Source organism: Phragmites australis, chromosome 9 (assembly GCF_958298935.1).
Source record: "Phragmites australis chromosome 9, lpPhrAust1.1, whole genome shotgun sequence".
Classification (NCBI taxonomy): Eukaryota; Viridiplantae; Streptophyta; class Magnoliopsida; order Poales; family Poaceae; genus Phragmites; species Phragmites australis.
Window position 1 is genome coordinate 31,899,959 of NC_084929.1, and position 19,596 is coordinate 31,919,554.

A 19,596-nucleotide genomic window follows, 5' to 3' on the forward strand; every position below is an offset into this window, starting at 1 on the left:
GATTTGAAATTGATTCAAAAGAATATTTGAAGTTGAATTGGAAGATTGATTTTTACGGATGGATTTGGAATAGAAAATTGCTGAAAAGAACTTAAACAGATTCAAATTTGAGAGACATTCAACCTCGAATCGCCACATAAAGAACCATAGGTATTAAACCAAAAATACATATGATCAATTTATTGTAATAATTAATTTAGAATTTAATTTAGTGATCTTTGAAATACTTAGCTAAAATAATATATTTGAATATATGTATATTCAAATATATATTTCTTTTGTTTTTATACTTGTTTTGTAATTAAAAAAAATTAAATAAGAGTGAATTTTGCTATTTTCTAAAATACTGAAACTTAGGGTGCTACACCAGCGCTGGACACACGCTTCACCTGCAACACCTTGGGCCCCTATCTGGCTGCCTCGTCAGAGTTGGCGCCGTCGCCCGGCTTGGCGTCATGTTCGGCGGGCTTGGGCGCCTCTGCTTGGGCACCGACGATCTTGATGGGTTCAAGTGACTTGCTTTGCACCGCACCAGCACGTTGGACGATGGTTTGGGGAGCGATAACCAATGGCATGTGGTGCGGCGGCAATGGGTAGCTTTGGCTGGGAGAAGAGAAAGCGAGGAAGAGGCAGCTATTTGAAGATGATGAGGGCAAAATGGTCTATACGGAAATACGAGAGCTGGAAAATATATAAATATGAGCCGAAGAGGTAACTAATAGTATAGATCTAATTTTGGTGCTTTTATAATAACATATCTTTAAACCGCAACATTTGTAATGGGGTATATCTAAATTTCCCTTCTTTTTTTTTTTTTTTTCATTTCCTCCTTCCCCGTCTGCACGGGCCACGCGCATCCCATCCTCACAAGCGCGCGAGCAACGAAACGCAAGCGGGATCAGACCGTGCCGAGGTCATCCACCTCACCGCCTCTGCTCGGTTCCCCGCCCCCGAAACTTTTTTTTTTCCCGTCTCGCTCGGCTGCTACAAATCGCAATTCCCCAATCAAAACATATTCGCTTCTATCTCTCCCCTGTTCTGCGTCCTCGCTCATCGCCGCCGCCGCAGCACGCTGCTGTCGCCGCCGCCGCCGCAGCCGCCGCGGCAGGTAGAACCCCGCGCGCTCTGGCCGTCACTAGATCGGGAGTTGCTCCCGCCCGCTCCCCGACGCGTCGCCCGGGGCGGGCGCGCTCGATGTGGGCGGTGGCACGGGTCGGGGGTTAGGGTTCGACTGGCTGGGCGGTGGATTTCTTCGCTCGGGGAGCTGGATGATAGGATGATGAGCTGGTTTTTGTATGGTTGTATTGTAGCTCGGGTTGTTGCCCGTTTTTAGCTGAATTCGACGGGAATTGGAGAGTTTTCTATTGCTTGGGCTGTGATGCGCGTGTTCTTTTTTTTTTTTTTTTTTTGCGGGAGGTTTTAAGTGGGTTTGTTGATGGTTTTGGGGGAACTAGTCGATTTGGTCTTATGGGAGTATTCTCGGATGGGAGATTTTTTCAAGTACTGCTTTTTTAGCATTTCGATGTGTTGAGTTCAGCTAAAAGTTCATGATGTTACCGTTCATGCATGCAGCTGCGAGCAAGGTTCTTTGGAGCGTTTGAGGATTTTGCGGATGGCCGGTGCCGCAGTAACGGATGATTCTGCTGCAAGCACAGCTGGGATGAGGGATGAGGAACGTAGCCTGTCCGGTGAGTCCTTGTCTGAGTGGAGGTCCTGCGAGCGGGCAGACAGCGACAGCCCTTCGACGTCCCCGCCCTTCTGGGACACTGACAGTGATGATGATGATCCTGGTTCGTCAATGCACTCGCTTGATTTAATGCCTGTTACTTTGGTGTAACACTGCGTGTAAATGATTTGTCTGCATGGCCACAACGCCGTTTGAACTGATCATAGTTAGCACATTTGATATACCTGCTGTATACACAAACATATGTTGCAAGAGCTGAACCTGTGACCCAATGTCCATATAGCTTGTTCCCAACGTCCCAACATCTTACAAAAGCTCTGGTTATTGGAAACGGCTGTTTAAGTGCCGGATAATTCCAGATGTAAGTAGGCATTTCAGTGCATTGTGTCATAAGCGTGAAAAGTTTGTAGCCTTGAGGCAGAGTGTGCAGTTTGTTCAGTTATTGATCTGTGAATGTTTGCTGAAGGCAAAATTAGTCTAATCACGTACAAGGAGGCAGATAATTTAAGAAATAGTTAAATGAGATTGGACCATGCTTACCCCTATTAGATGGACTGCCTCTATCAGCCTCCTTCAATGTTTTAGACAGTGTTCTAAAAGGCGGATTAGGTGGCCACATAGGTGGAGTTTGACACCCTTCCGTTGCACGATTTGGGCATAATCGGCAGGCTGGGTGGCCGGAGCAGGGTTCACGTTACCGATCGTTGGTCGGTAACCGAGGTGCAGCGGTAACCGAAAAATCGTGATAACCGAGATAACCGCTCGAATTTTGAATAAGTTTTGGACAAAATTCGTTTGAAAAAATTTAAAATTTGAGCAAAATTCGTGAATTTAGCCTCTCGGTAACCGGTCAAATTGGACCGGTTACCGAGCGATTTTCTTGATTTATCGAGCGGTTTTCTCGATTTTCAGTGAAGTTCAACAAAAAATCCAAAAATTATCTCAATCTTGTAAAATCAATAATTAATTCATATGAGCTTCAAATCAAGTGAAACAAATTTTGTTGGTTTCCTTGTAACATGATCTACATGATAAAAGTATTTATACTCATAAAAAATTTCAAAATATTCTGTGAAAAAATGTATTTGTCAAACCAAGTTAAATGCATAGTTTACTCTTTGCTAATCCAAAAATCATGAAACTAATTTTGTTAGTCTTCCTACATGATTCTATGTCTTTTAAAAATACATGAACTCATGAATTAGTTATTGTAACATGCAGGATTGTGTAAATGTGTTGCGGCTAGATTAATTCATAACTGACCCATCACACCTAAAAAATTAGTGAAACCACTTTTATTAGTTTATTTATACTATGATTTACGTAGGAAAAATAATAGTAGAGATGAAAAAGTTAATTACAGTGTTGTTTCTTAACATATTTACCTTTTGCTTGTGAACTTTGTAAAAATCATAGAGAAATTAATAAAACTCTAAATAAAATGAAATCAATTTTAAAGATCCTCTTAAGATACGTTCTACACAAGAAAAATATGTGTTTGCATGTTAAGCTTTTCCCTAACATGAGTTAATAACTGAGCCGCACGCTTCAACTTTTTTCATTTTTTTTCAAACTTCCTCCCTATAGAATATGATGCAAACGACATTATTTCTGAATTTTTTCACAGAAGGTCTTAGAATTGTGTCTAGTTTTTTAGGATTTTTTTTGATTTTTTTGATTTTTTTGAATTTTTTGAATTCAAATTTGGTTACCGTTCGGTTTCTGAAACCGAGCCGGACCGAGATGCCCAGTTATCGCGAATTTTTATCGGTTACCGACGAATTTTTGAACTATGGGCCGGAGTGCCTAAGTGGTCCAAGGCGGCGATTAATCGGTCTAGGCAGAGCTGGGTGGAGTGGGGCATGTTCCGGCTAGAAGGGAGGAGGAAGAAGGGAATGTGTAGGTGAAGGAGGAGTTTATGAAGCAGAGGTGGTGACTGCTGCTGAAAAGCCTCCATGTTGCTGATTTCCGCTGGTCGTGAGGCAGGGTGGAGGAAAAAAGGAGGTGGAGGTGGAGAAGGAGGTGGTCGTGGTGACGGCTGCTGTTAAGGAGCGGAGTATAGAAGAGGAATTCTTAGGGTTTGCTTTTAGTCATTTCGTTGGCTGCTCGTGGACCGAGCGGACCCGCCCTAATATTGCACCATCAGGTTCTTGTCCTCCTTCCTCTCCTCTCCTCTCCTCCACCTCACCTTCCCCTCCCCTTCCTTCCCCCATGAGTCCATGACTCTCCCTAGGCGGTGCCTAGGCGCCAAGCAGCACCTCGCTGCCCTCCAAACTCCTTTTACATCACTGGTTTTAGAAGCAGGGTAGATGGTGAAAGATTGGAATAACTGCATTCTTCAGTGTATACGTGTTATGAAATGACTACCTCGAAGGAGACGCATTTTTGCATGGTACTCGTCTGTTTTTTAAAAGTGGAAACACATTACTCCCTCCGTTCAGAAATAGTATGCGTATTTCTTTTGGGCTCGGTCTTCGAAGTTGGATTTTCACTAAAGATTTCTCACAAAATATATCATTGATAGCTACGAAACCTATATAGTGTGAAATCATTTTGAATTGTGAACCTAGTTGTATAATTTTTATACACTAAACATTCTTATGATTTGATTAAATGTTAGTCAAAGTATACAAAGTTTGGCTTTTCCAAAAAGAAATATGCCTACTATTTTGAACGGAGGGAGTATTTTATTTTTGCCATTCTAGCAAGGTCCAAGGAAAATAACCGCTTTTGGTTCTGGGAGACGAACAGTTGGTCTATTAGGAACAATACTATTCTGTCCTTTCAAAAGTGAAAATGTATTATTTTGCCAATTAGGTAAGGTCAAACAAAGTAACCTTCTCAACATTTGCTGTTGCTGCAAGGATAAATCTAAGTCTTTTCCCTGATTCAAGTCTTAACATTTTCTTGCTCATACTAATTTTCAAAGATAAGATGTCCACGTTTTTCCTTTGTTCTTTTGTTTTGTTTTGCCCTCTTCTTAGTTCATTTCTTTGAATTACCATAACAGGCCCCAAACCTTTGGATTTATTTGGACGTTACACTTGGAGGATTGAAAACTTCTCAAAGGAGAAGAAGAGAGAAATGAAAAGTGAGCCATTTGAAGCTGGTGGTTACAAATGGTAAAGTTCTTGGTGACAATTATTTGGAAACCATTGTCTTGATGTTTCTCTTTTCTGCCTTTTCTTTCTGAAAACTTAAACTTGGACGTTAAGACATTGCTTGTAAGTGCTTGTTTCTTCTATGTACTTGTCAAGAATATATTATCAAATTTTCTCATAGCTTGTCATTAATTTATTTTTCTCATGTTGGTATCTATGGATGCTATTTATGCTAATTTTGTTCTCACTATCATTTCCTTTCTATGCACCCCAGTCATATACAATCATGACCCTAAAGCCCATCATTGTGTAAATGTCTGCCGATATATACTCTTGCCCAAGAATACAAACTTTTCTGATTTGTGGCATTGTAGAGGTATAGCATTTTTATCTTATTAATACGGATAGAAGCGTCTGGAAGTTAGCAATCCACGTTCCAGAACCATAACTTATACTTCAGTCTTCTTGTTCCGTTATTACTTTATTTTTACTATTACTAGTACATTTATTATCATTATTATTTTCTCATCATCTTTTTAGTTGGATCTTGTGGGTTTCATCTCTAGCCTACCCCAACTTGCTTGGGACAAAGGCTTTGTTGTTGTTGATACGGTTATTTTCTGTGGTGTCGTGATTGAAAACATTGCTCCCTAAATTGGAGATTGGAAACTGTACACAATATTTATCTCTTATGTGCAATTGCCATAAGATGTTCATTTTTTCTATGGTTCTTTATTTCCTGTGGGTGGTTGTGGGGAGCTGGGAGTGAGGACTGGGAGTTCATAACTGTGACATCTCTGTCTTATATCCTTTTAGTGACTTAGTGTTAACATAGTGTATCAGATTCTACATATATGATATACCCCTATGGTTTTGGCTTTTGTGGCCACGGAAGGTTGTTAGCTTCAGAAAATTATATAGTTCTATTGAAGACTTAGAAAATAAATCTTAAGCTTCCTATGTCATTTTCTGGTGTATATGTCCCGTGTGCTAACATGCTGGCTCCTTTGTTTTTCTTTTTCCAAATGTTATTGCACAGGTACATTCTTGTATACCCTCAAGGATGTGATGTCTCTAATCATCTTTCATTGTTCCTTTGTGTTGCTAATCATGACAAACTTCTCCCAGGTTTGATGTTTTTGTGTCTGTGCTATCTTTTACGTGCCAGTGTGCCACTGAGATTAGCTTTCTGATCCTGATCTGACAATTTCAGGATGGAGCCATTTTGCACAGTTCACTATAGCTGTAGGCAATATAGATCCTAAAAAGATGAAATACTCAGGTGAGCTGAACTTGGTTTGTTCTACAAGTAGTCTGCCAATATAGATCCTAGGAAGCTGCATGCAACAATTATATTGTCATATTCAGGTGTTAATTAAGTAATTTTTGTAGATACTTTGCATAGGTTCTGGAAGAAGGAGCATGATTGGGGATGGAAAAAGTTTATGGAGTTGTCAAAGATTCAGGATGGTTTTCTTGTTGAGGATGCTCTCGAAATCATAGCTCAAGTTCAGGTTATCAGGTAGCTAATCTGTGCTCTGATTGCTAATGCTTCCGATTCAAATATTTATGTAATTTCTACAAGTAGTCTGCCAATGTATATAAAATAGTGTTTCTTCCTGCAAATGCATTCCTATTAATTCTGCAGCGACTATTCCCATGGAGAGCATCTGTTGCACTTGCCCCTGTTTATAATTCTTTTGATCAATTTCCAGACCTTCAATAACTTATATTGACCAGCAAACCATTGTTTTGCTAAGCTAATTCTGTATATGAGACAATTTGCGCACTTCTGTTTCTTCGTTATACAAGCAAACTATCTTGTAACATGCTAATATCAGACTGCTATATTTTTGACATTTCAGGGAGAAAGTCGATAGACCTTTTCGTTGCCTTGATCGTCCTTATCGGAGAGAATTGCTCCGTGTCTATATGACAAACGTGGAACAAATTTACCGACGCTTTGTTGACGAGCAAAGAAGTAAACTTAGCAAGCTCATTGAGGACAAAATGAGATGGTCCAGGTTAGACAATTGGCTTTCCTAGTTTAATCGATCACAATAAATTAGTTAATGCTGCTTGTTGATTTGTTTATTATTTTCAGCCATTGAAATGTTTGTTGGTCTTGCAGTTTTCGTGCTTTCTGGTCAGCAATTGACCCAAGCACCAGGCATCGCATGTCCAGGGAAAAGACTGACACTATACTGAAAGTTTTGGTGAAGCATTTCTTTGTAGAGAAAGAGGTTACTTCCACATTAGTGATGGACTCTTTGTATACGAGTCTGAAGGCACTTGAATACCAGATGAAAGGCAAGAAAGGCAGAACAAAATTAGCAGATTTGGAAGAACTACCTGCACCCATGGTCCATGTTGACGTGGACATGTTTGTTTTGGCTGATGATGTTATAGCTTTGCTTGAGAGACCAGCCTTAGAACCCTTGCCTTGTCAACCTTTAACTCCAAAGGATGACAAGAGTTCCCAAAGCCGCATGAAGGTAGGATTAATGCAATATGTTATATTGTACCATGATTTTTTCTATGTTGCACGTCTTAGCTAGTGTAAGTTTTTTTGGCTCTAGATCAATTATATTAGGACAATTTTCCTGCTAGTTTCTCATATCTGCTCATAGATAACCCATTGCTAGCGGCATAGGAGCCTACTCAGCGTCAGCGGCTTCGTGCCGCACTGGAGTGATCCAATATGTGGTGAACTCAGATTAGACATTTCTTCACCTGAGTAGCAATCTGTCTGTGATACGGTGTACTTGAGTGAACAAGTTAATAACTGTGTGTACTATTACTCTTTCGTTATATACACAATACTTAGCTGTTGTAGCTTGTACCATTTTCCTTGTTGAAACTTGAAAGAAAGGTTCTCAGTTCCAGTCAGAACAGCCTATCACATGACATTTGCTGAGATATGTTGGTTTATATAAACAAATGTTTGAGTATGCAATTAGTATGTTGTCTAAACTATCTCGGTGAGCTGGGTAACGGTTAGCTTGTATTTATCGCATGGTATTGACTAATTGTTATGTCTGTAGTCTTCATATTTGAATCTTGCCTTCATTATACTTTTAGAAGTGAAGTCGTTATATCTAATCATTTTCTAATTATGTTCGGCTTCATAGGATGGAAGTTCTGGTGAGGTTTACAAAGTTTCTATGGAGCGTGAGGAAAGGCGTCTAACTGAGCTTGGTCAGAAGATACTTGAAACATTTGTGCTGTCTCATATATTTAGGTAACTATTGCTGTATCAATTGATCTTCTGATTACTTAAGTCTAATTGATTCTCTTGGCCCGCTAAGGCCGACTCCAACGGAGACTTCTTTTTTGCCATATCCCTGTGCCTCCGTACAATTGTTGCTCTCCAACGCCGGCAAACCACTCCAATAGAGACTGCATTTTTGCTTTTGCCGGTGCTACAGGGATACGGCATCGGCATTTGATCGGCAAATTTGCCGCCGAGTTGGGGGCTCCCGTATCACTGTTCCTGAGTATGCGCGTGGGTCCGGGGGAGGAGGAAAGGAATGAAAGGTAGGAAATAGGGTGTTTGTTGGAGATGAAAAAAATAGAGGATACTGTAATAGTGTTAGGGGATACTGTAATAGTGTTATAGAGGGTGAATTTTTAGAGTTTTTGTTGGAGATGACCTAAGCGAGAATTTCTGCCAATAAGTCAGGACGTGGGGGAGCAAGTTTCGAACCCGACACATCCACTGCACAATTCTTTTCAGCTGTAGTTCCGGGATTGGATTTACAAGGGGGCGGGAATTCTTTGTTAGCGTTAGGTTAGCAATCCGGTTCAAAGCCAGATTGGCCCACTTATTCGAATATAAAGAAGAGGAAGACAAACTAGCCAAGAGACAGAAAAAGGTAGGAAAGTAGAGCTCAAATCCATAGCATTCTCCACGCACCCACCATTCATTAGCAGCGACCTTACCACACATCATTACCACCAACCATTTCACTCGAATCTGTAGCATCAGCCCAAACTTTGTTGGCTGGCTTATTCTTAGTCGTGGGAATTCATATATAGCTGCTTAACCATTACAATTTCAAGACATCTAAAATACAAAAAAAAAAAAAACTCGACATAGCAAATTTGATGAAGATTGGAGTTGAAAGATTAGAATGTTTGATCTGAATTTTCAGCAGCCTAAGTTGGATACAGCCACGAAATACTAGAAATCCTGTATGAAGCCTCTTCAGCTGAACTTATTATGACCAGTAGCAAAACTATTTTATCTGTGACACAAGTCCATTGACTATATTTTGACTGCTCTAAAGCACATGCCAATTATCTAACTCGAAAGAGGCTAAAAGACCTTTTCTGGTTGCTTTAGCTTTACTCACATCAGCAGTATACTTTTATGGGGGGATGATATCACTGAGGAATGTCTTTATCAGAACATTTTTTGCTTCTCAATTTGGACTGTTTTCTTATGCACAAAAAATGGAACACATCTCTTATTGTTCTGTTTGAACATAGAAATTTTGGGTAGTTGAATATCTTGAAATCATGGGTCAGCTGTTCTTTAATGGTGACCAACTGACTGTTGCTTCTTACACTTTGTTTGTGTTAGTGGGATTGAAGGTGCATACCAAGAAGCCGTTGCTTTGAAAAGGCAAGAAGAGCTTATTCGTGAGGAAGAGGAGGCAGGACTTCTTGAAAATCATATGAAGGGGAAGCGTGGTGGTGGTGCAAATGAAAAGGACAAGCGTGCGAAGAAAAAGCAGGTGACATTGTTTTATATGCATTAGTTTTCTTCTTAGCTTCTTATGTTGAATGTCATGTTGTCATTAATGCTTAGCAATGGCACATTTGGAAGCAACTCTCTAGCTTTACTTTTCTGAAATAATTCTCTCGCCTAAGAATATTTGCGAGTTAGAATTTACAGTTCATCTTCTCTGTATCTCTTATTGATTTCATTGGACTTGATACATGCATGAAAACCATAGTTGCCATGGTGTCGGTGTAGAGACGCCATATCGGCGTGGCGGTTTTCTGGCTCTCACCACGCCTACGTCGTCCACCGTCGCCCCTACGTTGTCCGCCCGCCGCCCAGCGAGATCTCGCTGGTCACCCCTGCGGCCTGTGTTGTCCGCCGTCGCCTCCCGTCCGGATCTCCTTCGCCTTGCTATCTCCCGTCAGGATCTCCTCTGCCTCGTTGTCTCCCGTTCACCCCCACTGCTGATTCAGCCGCCTACCCGTTGCCTCTGCCGTCTGCCTCGTTGCTCCGCCCGTCAATGGAATCGGGAGGTGGAGATAGATGTGACCGGGGATGGAATCGGGAGGAGTGCGAGGAGGCGACAGCGGCGGGAAGAAGCACAACGAGGAAGAAGGAGGGAGACGATGCAACAACATGGGGGGAGAGGAGGTAGCGGTGTTGCATCGGGGGCGCACGTGCGGTGGAGAAGAAGACGGCGACAATCTGAGGAGCTCCTTGAAGTCTCACAAAGCCTGCGAGGGGGCTAGGGTTATAGACACTTTGGTGGGCTCTGGGTTGGATGGGCTAGTGTTATAGATAGTTGAGGAGTTTGATTATTAAGCTGTTCTGTGGGCTGGCTTAGTGGGTTGGACGGGCTAACAACCCATTTAACTAGCTAGTGCCTTCACCTTTTCTTTGTTTCCCCTTTCTTTTCTTTTACTTATAATAATTATTGCATATCTATCCTATACTATGATGTGTGCATTCGCCACGCCGATGTGTGTATGGCATCACCACGCCGCGCGCCATAAGCGCTGTAAAGGTGGTAGTTTGCCGCACCTTGCCACATTGCCATAACAACTATGATGAAAACAAATTGGAGTTAACGTCCTAGGTTTTGCAGTTTCATCAGGGTTGATCTTCCTATATCTTTCTTTCCCTGATATGGCCAAGTGTCTGTCAGTAATTTCCTGATAGGAACTGCTTGGAACCAGTTGTTGGGATTTTAAACTAAGAAAGTCATTCAAGTTGCCTCTGTTTTCTGCTGGGAAATGGTTGGAATCTTTCTAGTCCTCAAAATATTTCCTGTTACCAAATTTTCAAGTTATTTAAAGAAATTTAATAGACATAGCATGATGGTTTGCACCGATTTGTTTCCAGACCCCAGCCAAAACTTGCTTACAATTGACTAACATCGAAAGAGCTGTTTAACCTGCAGCAGGTCATCTCAGTTTAACAGGAGTGCTTTTCTTTCTGGTTTCTGCTAACATGATCTCATGTTATGTTTGCTAATCTATTATTATTTTCTCGTCGCGAGGATTGCCCTGGCATTACTGGCTTTCGTTCATTTAATTTTAAGTTGATTTTCCTCTTTTGTTACCATCACATCTGATTTCCCCTTGTGTTCAAGATACAAATATCGGCATTGTGTCCTCTGAGTTAGTACTGAGCCCTGAGTTACTAACGTTGAGTATCTTCTGAAATCTTGTACTACTGCTATTCTTAAAAAACAGCTTGCTTGTGATGAATAAATTATTATGATAACATTGATTAGTGTGTTAAGACTTAAGCCTACATTTTGTAGGATCATCACATAGTTTTGAGTTGTCGAAATGTGTCCAATTTTTTTTGTTCTTTGCCCTTAGCTCTAGTTGTTAGCTTGATGCCTTTATCTCTCTAGTATTGTCATGTTTATGATATATTTGATATTTTTTCAGGCCAAACAAAAGAAGAACAATCGTAAGGCTAAAGATAAGGAAAGAGATGAGAAATATGAAGTGAAAATTCTGGAAAGAATTCGTGATGAAATTGCAATTGACAATAGTGATGGCTTACCAGCTATGAAGGTGGAAGTGACAACAAAACTTGATGCCTTGGAAGATGGTGCTTCAGATGGGTCAGACATGCCAAGTAGGTTAGTGAACTCTTGAAACATGTTTTGCATTGTTTTCTTGTAAGATTGGTATTTGCTCCAACTGGTCTTATGTGCAGAGGTAAAATTCAGCGTAACAAGGGCTTAAGCATTATCAGCATTGGTGAAGAAGGTGATGGTCTTCCCTCCACCTCTAGTGTTGCTGGTGGTTCAGGCCGCAATAGTTCTGGCTGTTGCACAGCTCCAAAATTGGACCAGGATACTGTTCTACTTACCTTGAGAGATAAACTTCGTAAGCTGGGGCAGCGACTGCATGAGGTGAATTTACTACTCCCACCAGTCAAAAATACTTGACATATTAGACATGACATGGTCTCTAATATGTACCTTTGACCACTATTTTCTACTAGAATATATTTATAAACTCTGATAAATTTATGAGTTATGAAAGTATTTTTCGAGCCAAATCTACACATATGATTTTCATGTTTCCAAACCAAATATTTTAAAAGTTATTGATAGTCAAAGCTTGAAAAGTTTGACCGGTTCTTGTCCAAACATCAAGTATTTGTGACCAGAGCGAGTATTTTAAAATGAACTTATCTTTCTTTGTTTATGAAATTCATAGTTGGGCTATTATATTTTCCTCATATGCGTGGACAAAGGATCTGAGTTATGAGCATTGGTTTTGTATGTGATGAATATCATAAACGCTAATTATCTGGACCGTCATTCTGGGACACCCATGTAGCCTAGTGGTAGAAGACATAGTTTTGGAGTTTGGGATCATTGGTTCAAAATCATCCTTATTCCTCCTTAAAATCGTTGAAAAATAGTTCATTCTGTGTATCCTCATATTTATATGCCATTCTTTTGAAGTTAATGGTTCAAATGCAAAATGGTGAACAATATACCTTTGATGCATATGACATTATGGCTACTGATTCAGAATCCAGACAAACTCGTATCTTAAAGCAAAATCATTATGTCAGGTTTTTTTCTTAAGTTTTTGTGCTGTGTTATTGGTGACCAATTATGTCGATGGATTTGATATGACTGTACTCGCAGCCTTTTTTTTCTCTTTCTGTGGAACACATGTACTACTCACTCGTATGGATGTGCTGACGGGATCTTGTATTTCAGCTTTTAAAATCGAAAACATTTGGAGTGTGCATTGTTTACTTCATATTAAATGCCAATCAATTCATTTTCTGTAACCTGTGTTTTTTTTTACATTTTTTCAGAAGAACATTGAGGGGCAAAAACTTCTCAAAGCTCATTTTGAAGCTAGGGATGCAAAAGCAAAGGCAGTAGAATCTTCCAACTCATCCGGTTCTTTGGAGAAGCCATCTGATGTTCCAGAGAGCCCAAAACATTCCTCGGAAGTTAAAGTTGATCTAAAAGTTAACGGAACACCAAATAAGGATGTCCCTGTGGTCAACTGCGTGCGGGAGGAAGCTGTTTCAGGCATTCCAGCCACTACAAATACTGAACCTGTGCCTGCTCCTGTCACAAGAAAAGCTGACCCAGTTTCAAACAAAGATAATGGATCAAGTTCGAAAATGAAAGCAACTATAGCATCTCCTTGTTGCTCCAAACCGCCTCCTATTGATATGGATAAAGATGCCCCTCTTCCTTCTAAATCACCGCGAATCAATAGAGCTGCTCCAGTTCCCCAAAAATCATCTTTAGTTGATAAAGCAACTCCAGTTTCTCCCAAATCTCCACCAGTAGACAAAGCAGCTCCAATTCCTCCCAAGTCTCCAGCAGTTAACAAAGCAACTCCAGTTCATCCCAAATCTCCAGCAGTTGACAAAGCAACTCCAGTTCGTCCCAGATCTCCAGCGGTTGACAAAGTAACTCCAGTTCGTCCCAAATCTCCAGCAGTGGACAGAGCAACTCCAATTCCTCCCAAATCTCCACCAGTCGAGAAAGCTTCTCCAGCTCCACCGATATCAACAACAGGTGGTAAAGATGCCTCCCTACCTTCAAGATCACTGCAAATCGATAAATCTGTTCCAGCTCCCCCAAGATTACCACAAGTTGATAATGCTGCCATGCCTTCCTCAGAATTGTCACAAACTTCTCTGACCACTGACTCAGAAGCTCAAGAAGAGACTACTTCTGTGAAGGTCACAGCCACCTCAGTTTCTGAGGTTGCTGTTACAGCATCGAGGCCTTCAAGTGCCCCTGTGTTTCCCACGCCAAGATCAACTGCACCAGCTACTTCACGGATTCATGTTTCCACATTGCTTTCTCGCTCGATGAGTGAAGCAGCTGGAAGATCAGTAAATAATCCATCCCCTTCTGCCCCACCTTATGTTCCACAGACCTACCGTAATGCCACTGTTGGTAAGCCTGGTCTGGGTACTACCTCTGCAAGCCTTGCATATCAGTCAACTTCACTGGGTCATGATACCGCCCCTTCCCAGCCTCTGTCAGCATATGCATCAAGTACAGCGATCATGATGCCTCCTGCTGGAAGATCTGATCAGTTGTCAGCTAGGCATGGATTCAAGTCTGGGCTGGGTAAGTTAGAGGCACATGACAGCTGGCAGATGTGGAAAGGTGGTAGTAATGCTGATAAGCATCTCTGGAGGGATCACGCTCCTTACCAACAAATGACCAACAGTCAAGCATATGAACAGCCTCGGAGGGATGATACTTATCAGCAAGCAAGCAGCAGAGGAACAGAAAAGCTCAGTAGGTATGGAGGACTGCAATCTAGGCAGTTCCAATCTGAGACAGCTGTTGGTCATGCCTGGCACCAACCACAGGGGCCAGTAGGCGAAGAATTTCCACACCTTGACATCATAAATGATTTGCTTGAGGAGGATCACTGCAACGGCAATAAGCCAGAATTGTTTCGTCAAGATTACCAGGCATGTGGCCTGCCGTTTTCGCCTAGAGGCAACTTGGCAGATCTGGAAATGGCTTCTGTCAGTAGTCCTGGTCGGTTTAATTCAACTGAGCGTTACTATGACGATGGATTCTCAAGGGCCTATGACATGAGTGCTTTCCTTGGGTTGAGGGAAAGGCAGTTTCCCTCGACGGGTACTTATTCTAATGGCCTGTCTGACATGAGTGCGTCGAAGCCTTGGCTGAATGGCTCTCCTAATTCATTGATGAGTCTTGGAGTTAACAGAAATGGATACCCGCACCAGGTGGGGGACTACACTAATCTGGGGAGTGGGGTGAACGGAGCCTCTGTGTGGCGCCGCCATGCCAACGGCCGCTGGTAATGTGATGCCTGTATACAATCTTACAGTCGAAATAATGCTTGTTGTAACAGATGTTGGGTGCTGGGTTTTTGGGCCTGTCATGGCCTGTAATTTGAAAGCTAAGTTCTTAAAGGGAAAGAAAGAAATGCGTCATGTAAAGTCTTTCACCTCGATCAGGCTAATTTGAGTGCTTTTCTGATCAAACGCCTTCTTTCGATGTCGTTATACTGGGAACCTTACTGGCCAATTTGACGAGTTTCGCTGATCGAGTTGTTCGCTTGCTGCTAGGTGCCAATCACCTAGTACCGGTTTTATGCAACGCTTCTCTCAAAAGAAAGTTTCAGGCTATGCTTGATACTAGCTGGAGAGGAGACTGTAAAAAGACTTGACCTGCGACTGTGGCTTGAGGTATGCGTCTCTGTTCAAGTACTTAGCTAAGCAAAGTATTCTTCTTGTACAGTTAGGGCAGTGGCGCTGCAGTCACTGCCCACTCAGATGATCGAATACTTCAATTTGAGTAGATCAATAAATGGTCAAGAGAAATGAATTGGTTTTTTTTTTCCATAAAAAAAGGAGGAATGAACTGGTTACGTCACTGGCTCTTCCATTCCTTCAAAAAAATAAAAGGAGTGTAATCTAGGCCCAAATTTAAACTATTATGACCATGTACAGTCCTGTTGCTCAAATCAAACATCCTAAAACGAAATCGGACGGGACCGGACCGGACCAGATAGTAGCAAAAGCAGAAGCAGCATTCCAATTCGAGTATACAACAGCAGTCCATGACATCGACATGATGGGCTTGACATTCCGGTATGGTGGTGAGGTGTGGCCGCCCCGATGGCCGAGTCTGGCATGGCGGGACAGCCGTGCTGAACCATCAGTTCATCACAAAATCGTCGAGCAGGTACAGAAGCGGGCCGTTGATCGTTGGCGCTTTGATTTTGGCATTGCTACCACCCACCGCTAGTGGATCCTGAAGAGATCAGCAGCTTGGAGAGAGTGAGCAGCCTGAACGAGGAGGCCAACTGCGTCCACGAGCTCTACGCCGACGGTCAACCGACCGGTGGCTCGTCGTCGGTGTGGCACGACACGGTCATGTCGCCGTCGAGGACGTCGGTGCAGCGGGAGCTCAAGGCCACCATCCAGAAGAGCGAGGCGCGCTTCAGAGTTCAGACCCGCGTAGCCTTGCTGCTTGCTTGACGCGGCGAGGCCGTGAAGTGTGTTCGCTCGCATAGCCATAGCTGCTGGCTGAATCGCGCATCATCGCAAGAAAAAGAGAAAGAAATTCATATATCTGCTATATAAAACACGGATTGATTATATCTAATAAAATCTTCTATAATTCAAATAATTTACTTATTTTTGTTATTTACTTTTATCTTTCAACCTCTTGTCTCGTTACCGTCTACGGATATAAGATCTATTTTACTAATAAAAATAAATAAAAAATTAGGAGTGAAATTAGTAGACAATCTCCTCCTTTTTCAGATCTCATCTGAAATCAAATTACAATATCGCTCCAGACGTATTTATTTAGCAACGCTCTCGTATCATATCTACATCTTAATACATTGGGTCTGTAATTGATATTACCATATCTAATATTCGTATTTTCGTTGTAATACACGAATATTTAGCTACTAATAAGTGATTTTAGACTATCCTATCATTTTTTGCTTCGTCTGAAACATAGAATTACATGGAAAAAATATAATCCTTCCAGGATTCCCGCGGAAAAATCATACCCGCGCCTCGGTCCAAATTCGAAACTAATAGCATGGTCGAATTTGTATTTAATTGCATTTTCGAAATTAATGATTTTAGGAAGATTCGTAATAAGAGCTTCTGGAAGGACTGAACCGCGTAAATCCCCAAACCGTATTACCCGCGGCAACATTCATTCCCCATATTTGCCAAACCCTAGCGCTGCCGCCGCCGCCACTGCTCCGCAGCGCCTCGGCTCTCCTGCGGTCCTGCCTCTCCTGTGCCCTTCTCTTCCAACCACTCGCAGCCATGGTGAGCGCGCCACAGCTTGCACCCTCCTTGAATCCCCATCCCTTGCGCATTCTTCTATCGCTGAGCTAACCCCTTTGCCGCGTGATGGTGCCTCGCAGGCGGACGTCGACGCCGAGACGGAGGTCGCCGCCGCTGGGCAGCCGAAGAAGAGGACGTTCCGCAAGTACAGCTACCGCGGAGTGGACCTCGATGCCCTGCTCGACATGTCCACCGACGACCTCGTCCAGCTCTTCCCCGCCCGCGCCCGCAGAAGGTAGATGCTAGATGAAGCAGGCAATGGTGTTCTGTGGATGGGATTCCTTGTTGGAGAATGTGTGGCTCGGTTTTTTTACTCTTATCTTTTTGTGTGGATTTAGGTTCCAGAGGGGGTTGAAGAGGAAGCCTATGGCTCTCATCAAGAGGCTGCGCAAGGCGGTATTGCACTCCCACCTTTCTCGATTTAGTTTCATGGATTGCTTGCTTATAATGCTTACTACGTTCTGTAATTGTTATGCTGGAATTATAGAATGTGCAATTCTGGCAGGCTGGCTGTTGAGCGTATACGATTTTGGTAGCTTTGCAACTAGTAGCATATGTATCTGAAGTATGATCAGGAGTCATTCTACTAGGTAGATTCTTGGGGGGTTGTAGTTTCAGATGTGAACAAAGCCTTTTGTTCGCCATTGCTGTTATTGCATTTGGATCCTGCTCATAAAGTCATAAGTTCAACGATCTTGCAAAATTGAAATCTAAATTGTGTATTGAACTTTAAGAGTCAAATTGTATAAGACTATTTCTGTGTTACACTTTTGATGTTCTGGCAAAGATACCCTAATTCAGACCTATGGTAGAGATGGTTAATTTAGGGGGCGTCTACACCACAATTAGGTGTTTCCATGGGCGTGCTAACACCTGATTTATTTGGTCATTGGATTTGGAACTGCTGGCTCAGATTTCCTTTCCTTTCTAGTTGAGTTAAATTCAGGTGCTAAGTAGGACTCCAACACCCGATTTCTTGATTACACCAACACTAGTTGAAAATTACATAAAAAAATGACTGCAACTCCAATATTTACTGAGTCTAACTCCAACAAAAAAATGGCTATAAGTGTAGTTATGAACAAAATTCACGTAATGGAGGCCTTGAAAACACATGATTTTTGTTTGCCTCACTCTTAGATGCATGCAACACAAGAAGAAAAAGGCAAGGAAAGAAGAATAATGGGGGAGGAAAAAATTGTGTGTAGAAGACACCTAAAACACCCGGGCAGGGTATAGCAATACCGTAAATTTAAGTTGTTTGGGTAGTCTTGTACCACAGTGTTAATCTGGTTAGTAGTTGGAGATGCCAAGTTTATTGGAACTAACTGAATGTATTTTTTCATGTAATTGACTGCAACATCTGAACGGTACCATCAAATTTACCGTTTGAAATGGGCTCAAGATATTTTGATTATGCCACCGAAGAATCTGAAGATTGATTCATTTAATACACTTGCCATAGCCTACAACATACCAACTTATTGGCTGCCAAATCCAGATTTGTAGTTTTTTTGAGTGTTGAAATTAGATAAATATGAGTATGGCCTTCGCAATATATGCTAGGTTGTCAGGACTTGGATGTGGGAATTTCTTATCTGTCTACAGATTACCGAGTACTCCAGTACAGCTTAAGCTATAGAGTAGTTAAGAACTGTCTAGTCCGTTTATTGTTTGTGACTTTTTCAGACATACTCAGTGTTCTTGTTGGAGTGTTTAGTTTTTTCTCATAGAAATGGTTAGGGCCGGTAAGCATAAGACATGGTATCATGAAAGAAAAAAAAAGAAAAAAAAATGTGTATGATATAAATTGGTGGGAGTGCACTGTTCTATAGATTCTGATTTCATGCGATCATGTTGATAAGGTGGTGTTTGTTCTTGATCTATATTGCCAATGCTATTGTGTGAAGCTGTTTTCACCATTTCTAAGTTATTTGCTTTTATCAAGTTTTGAAAAGTATGCTATTAATACTGTTCTAGTTTGTCTGTGTTGGACTGCTGCTTTGAGATCATAACAGCTTAAGCCTTAGCCCATTCATTGTTTTCCAAACATGTGCAGAAAAAGGAGGCACCTGCTGGTGAGAAGCCGGAACCTGTCAGGACTCACCTTCGCAACATGATCATTGTGCCAGAGATGATAGGCAGCATAATTGGAGTGTACAATGGGAAAACCTTCAACCAGGTTGAGATCAAGCCTGAGATGATTGGGCACTACCTTGCTGAATTCTCCATCAGTTACAAGCCTGTCAAGCACGGAAGGCCCGGTATTGGTGCTACCCACTCCTCAAGGTTCATTCCTCTCAAGTGAAGGATCCCAGGGCATGCTCATGTCCGTGCCAAAGACTTTGTGACCTGTGTTTATCTATTTTTCGGATAAGACTTGTTCCTTAGCATTTGGAGTTTTGCCCGACGAAAGTTTGTTTAACTCTGAATTCTAGTTTTTTAGTGGAACTGTGAAAACCTGAGTGTTACTTCTGTTTACACATTGAAAGTAGAGAAATGTTATCAATGGCACTATGCCTCCCCGTTATCTTTCTGCATGTTTTGCATTCTCGTTGTGTCTCACCCTTCACTGGCACAACATGCAATTCCTCCGACTCATTTGTCCAGTTCGGATGCAAATGCTGCCATCACCCTGCATGTTCAGGCTACGCTAGATGTCGTGGTGCTGCATCTTGTTTATTTATATTTGCTGTATCGAAGCTGGTGGTTGGAGTCGCAAGCTGATGTGGTGGTGTCGACGCCTG

General features: G+C 41.9%; 2 protein-coding genes across 3 annotated transcripts; both read left to right on the forward strand.

Moving 5' to 3' along the window:
• The first annotated feature begins 898 nt into the window (after positions 1 to 898).
• Positions 899 to 15,220, forward strand: LOC133929187 (TNF receptor-associated factor homolog 1a-like). Its single transcript, XM_062375835.1, has 14 exons — positions 899 to 1,108; positions 1,573 to 1,790; positions 4,698 to 4,809; positions 5,828 to 5,916; positions 6,002 to 6,070; positions 6,181 to 6,310; positions 6,654 to 6,812; positions 6,920 to 7,283; positions 7,920 to 8,029; positions 9,374 to 9,527; positions 11,437 to 11,633; positions 11,711 to 11,909; positions 12,836 to 14,829; positions 15,101 to 15,220. The coding sequence occupies exons 2-14, from the start codon at positions 1,613 to 1,615 to the stop codon at positions 15,165 to 15,167; spliced, it is 3,822 nt and encodes a 1,273-aa protein (XP_062231819.1). The 5' UTR covers positions 899 to 1,108; positions 1,573 to 1,612; the 3' UTR covers positions 15,168 to 15,220.
• LOC133929189 (small ribosomal subunit protein uS19-like) lies at positions 15,122 to 19,389 on the forward strand. Of its 2 annotated transcripts, XM_062375839.1 has the most exons (5): positions 15,122 to 15,220; positions 16,640 to 16,831; positions 16,930 to 17,084; positions 17,188 to 17,245; positions 18,909 to 19,389. In XM_062375839.1, exons 2-5 carry the CDS (start codon positions 16,829 to 16,831, stop codon positions 19,155 to 19,157), a joined length of 465 nt encoding a protein of 154 aa, XP_062231823.1. In that variant the 5' UTR covers positions 15,122 to 15,220; positions 16,640 to 16,828; the 3' UTR covers positions 19,158 to 19,389. The 2 variants fall into 2 exon arrangements, with proteins under 2 accessions (XP_062231823.1, XP_062231824.1); XM_062375840.1 differs by lacking the exon at positions 15,122 to 15,220 and having other exon boundaries at positions 16,633 to 16,831.
• The last annotated feature ends 207 nt before the right edge of the window (positions 19,390 to 19,596 follow it).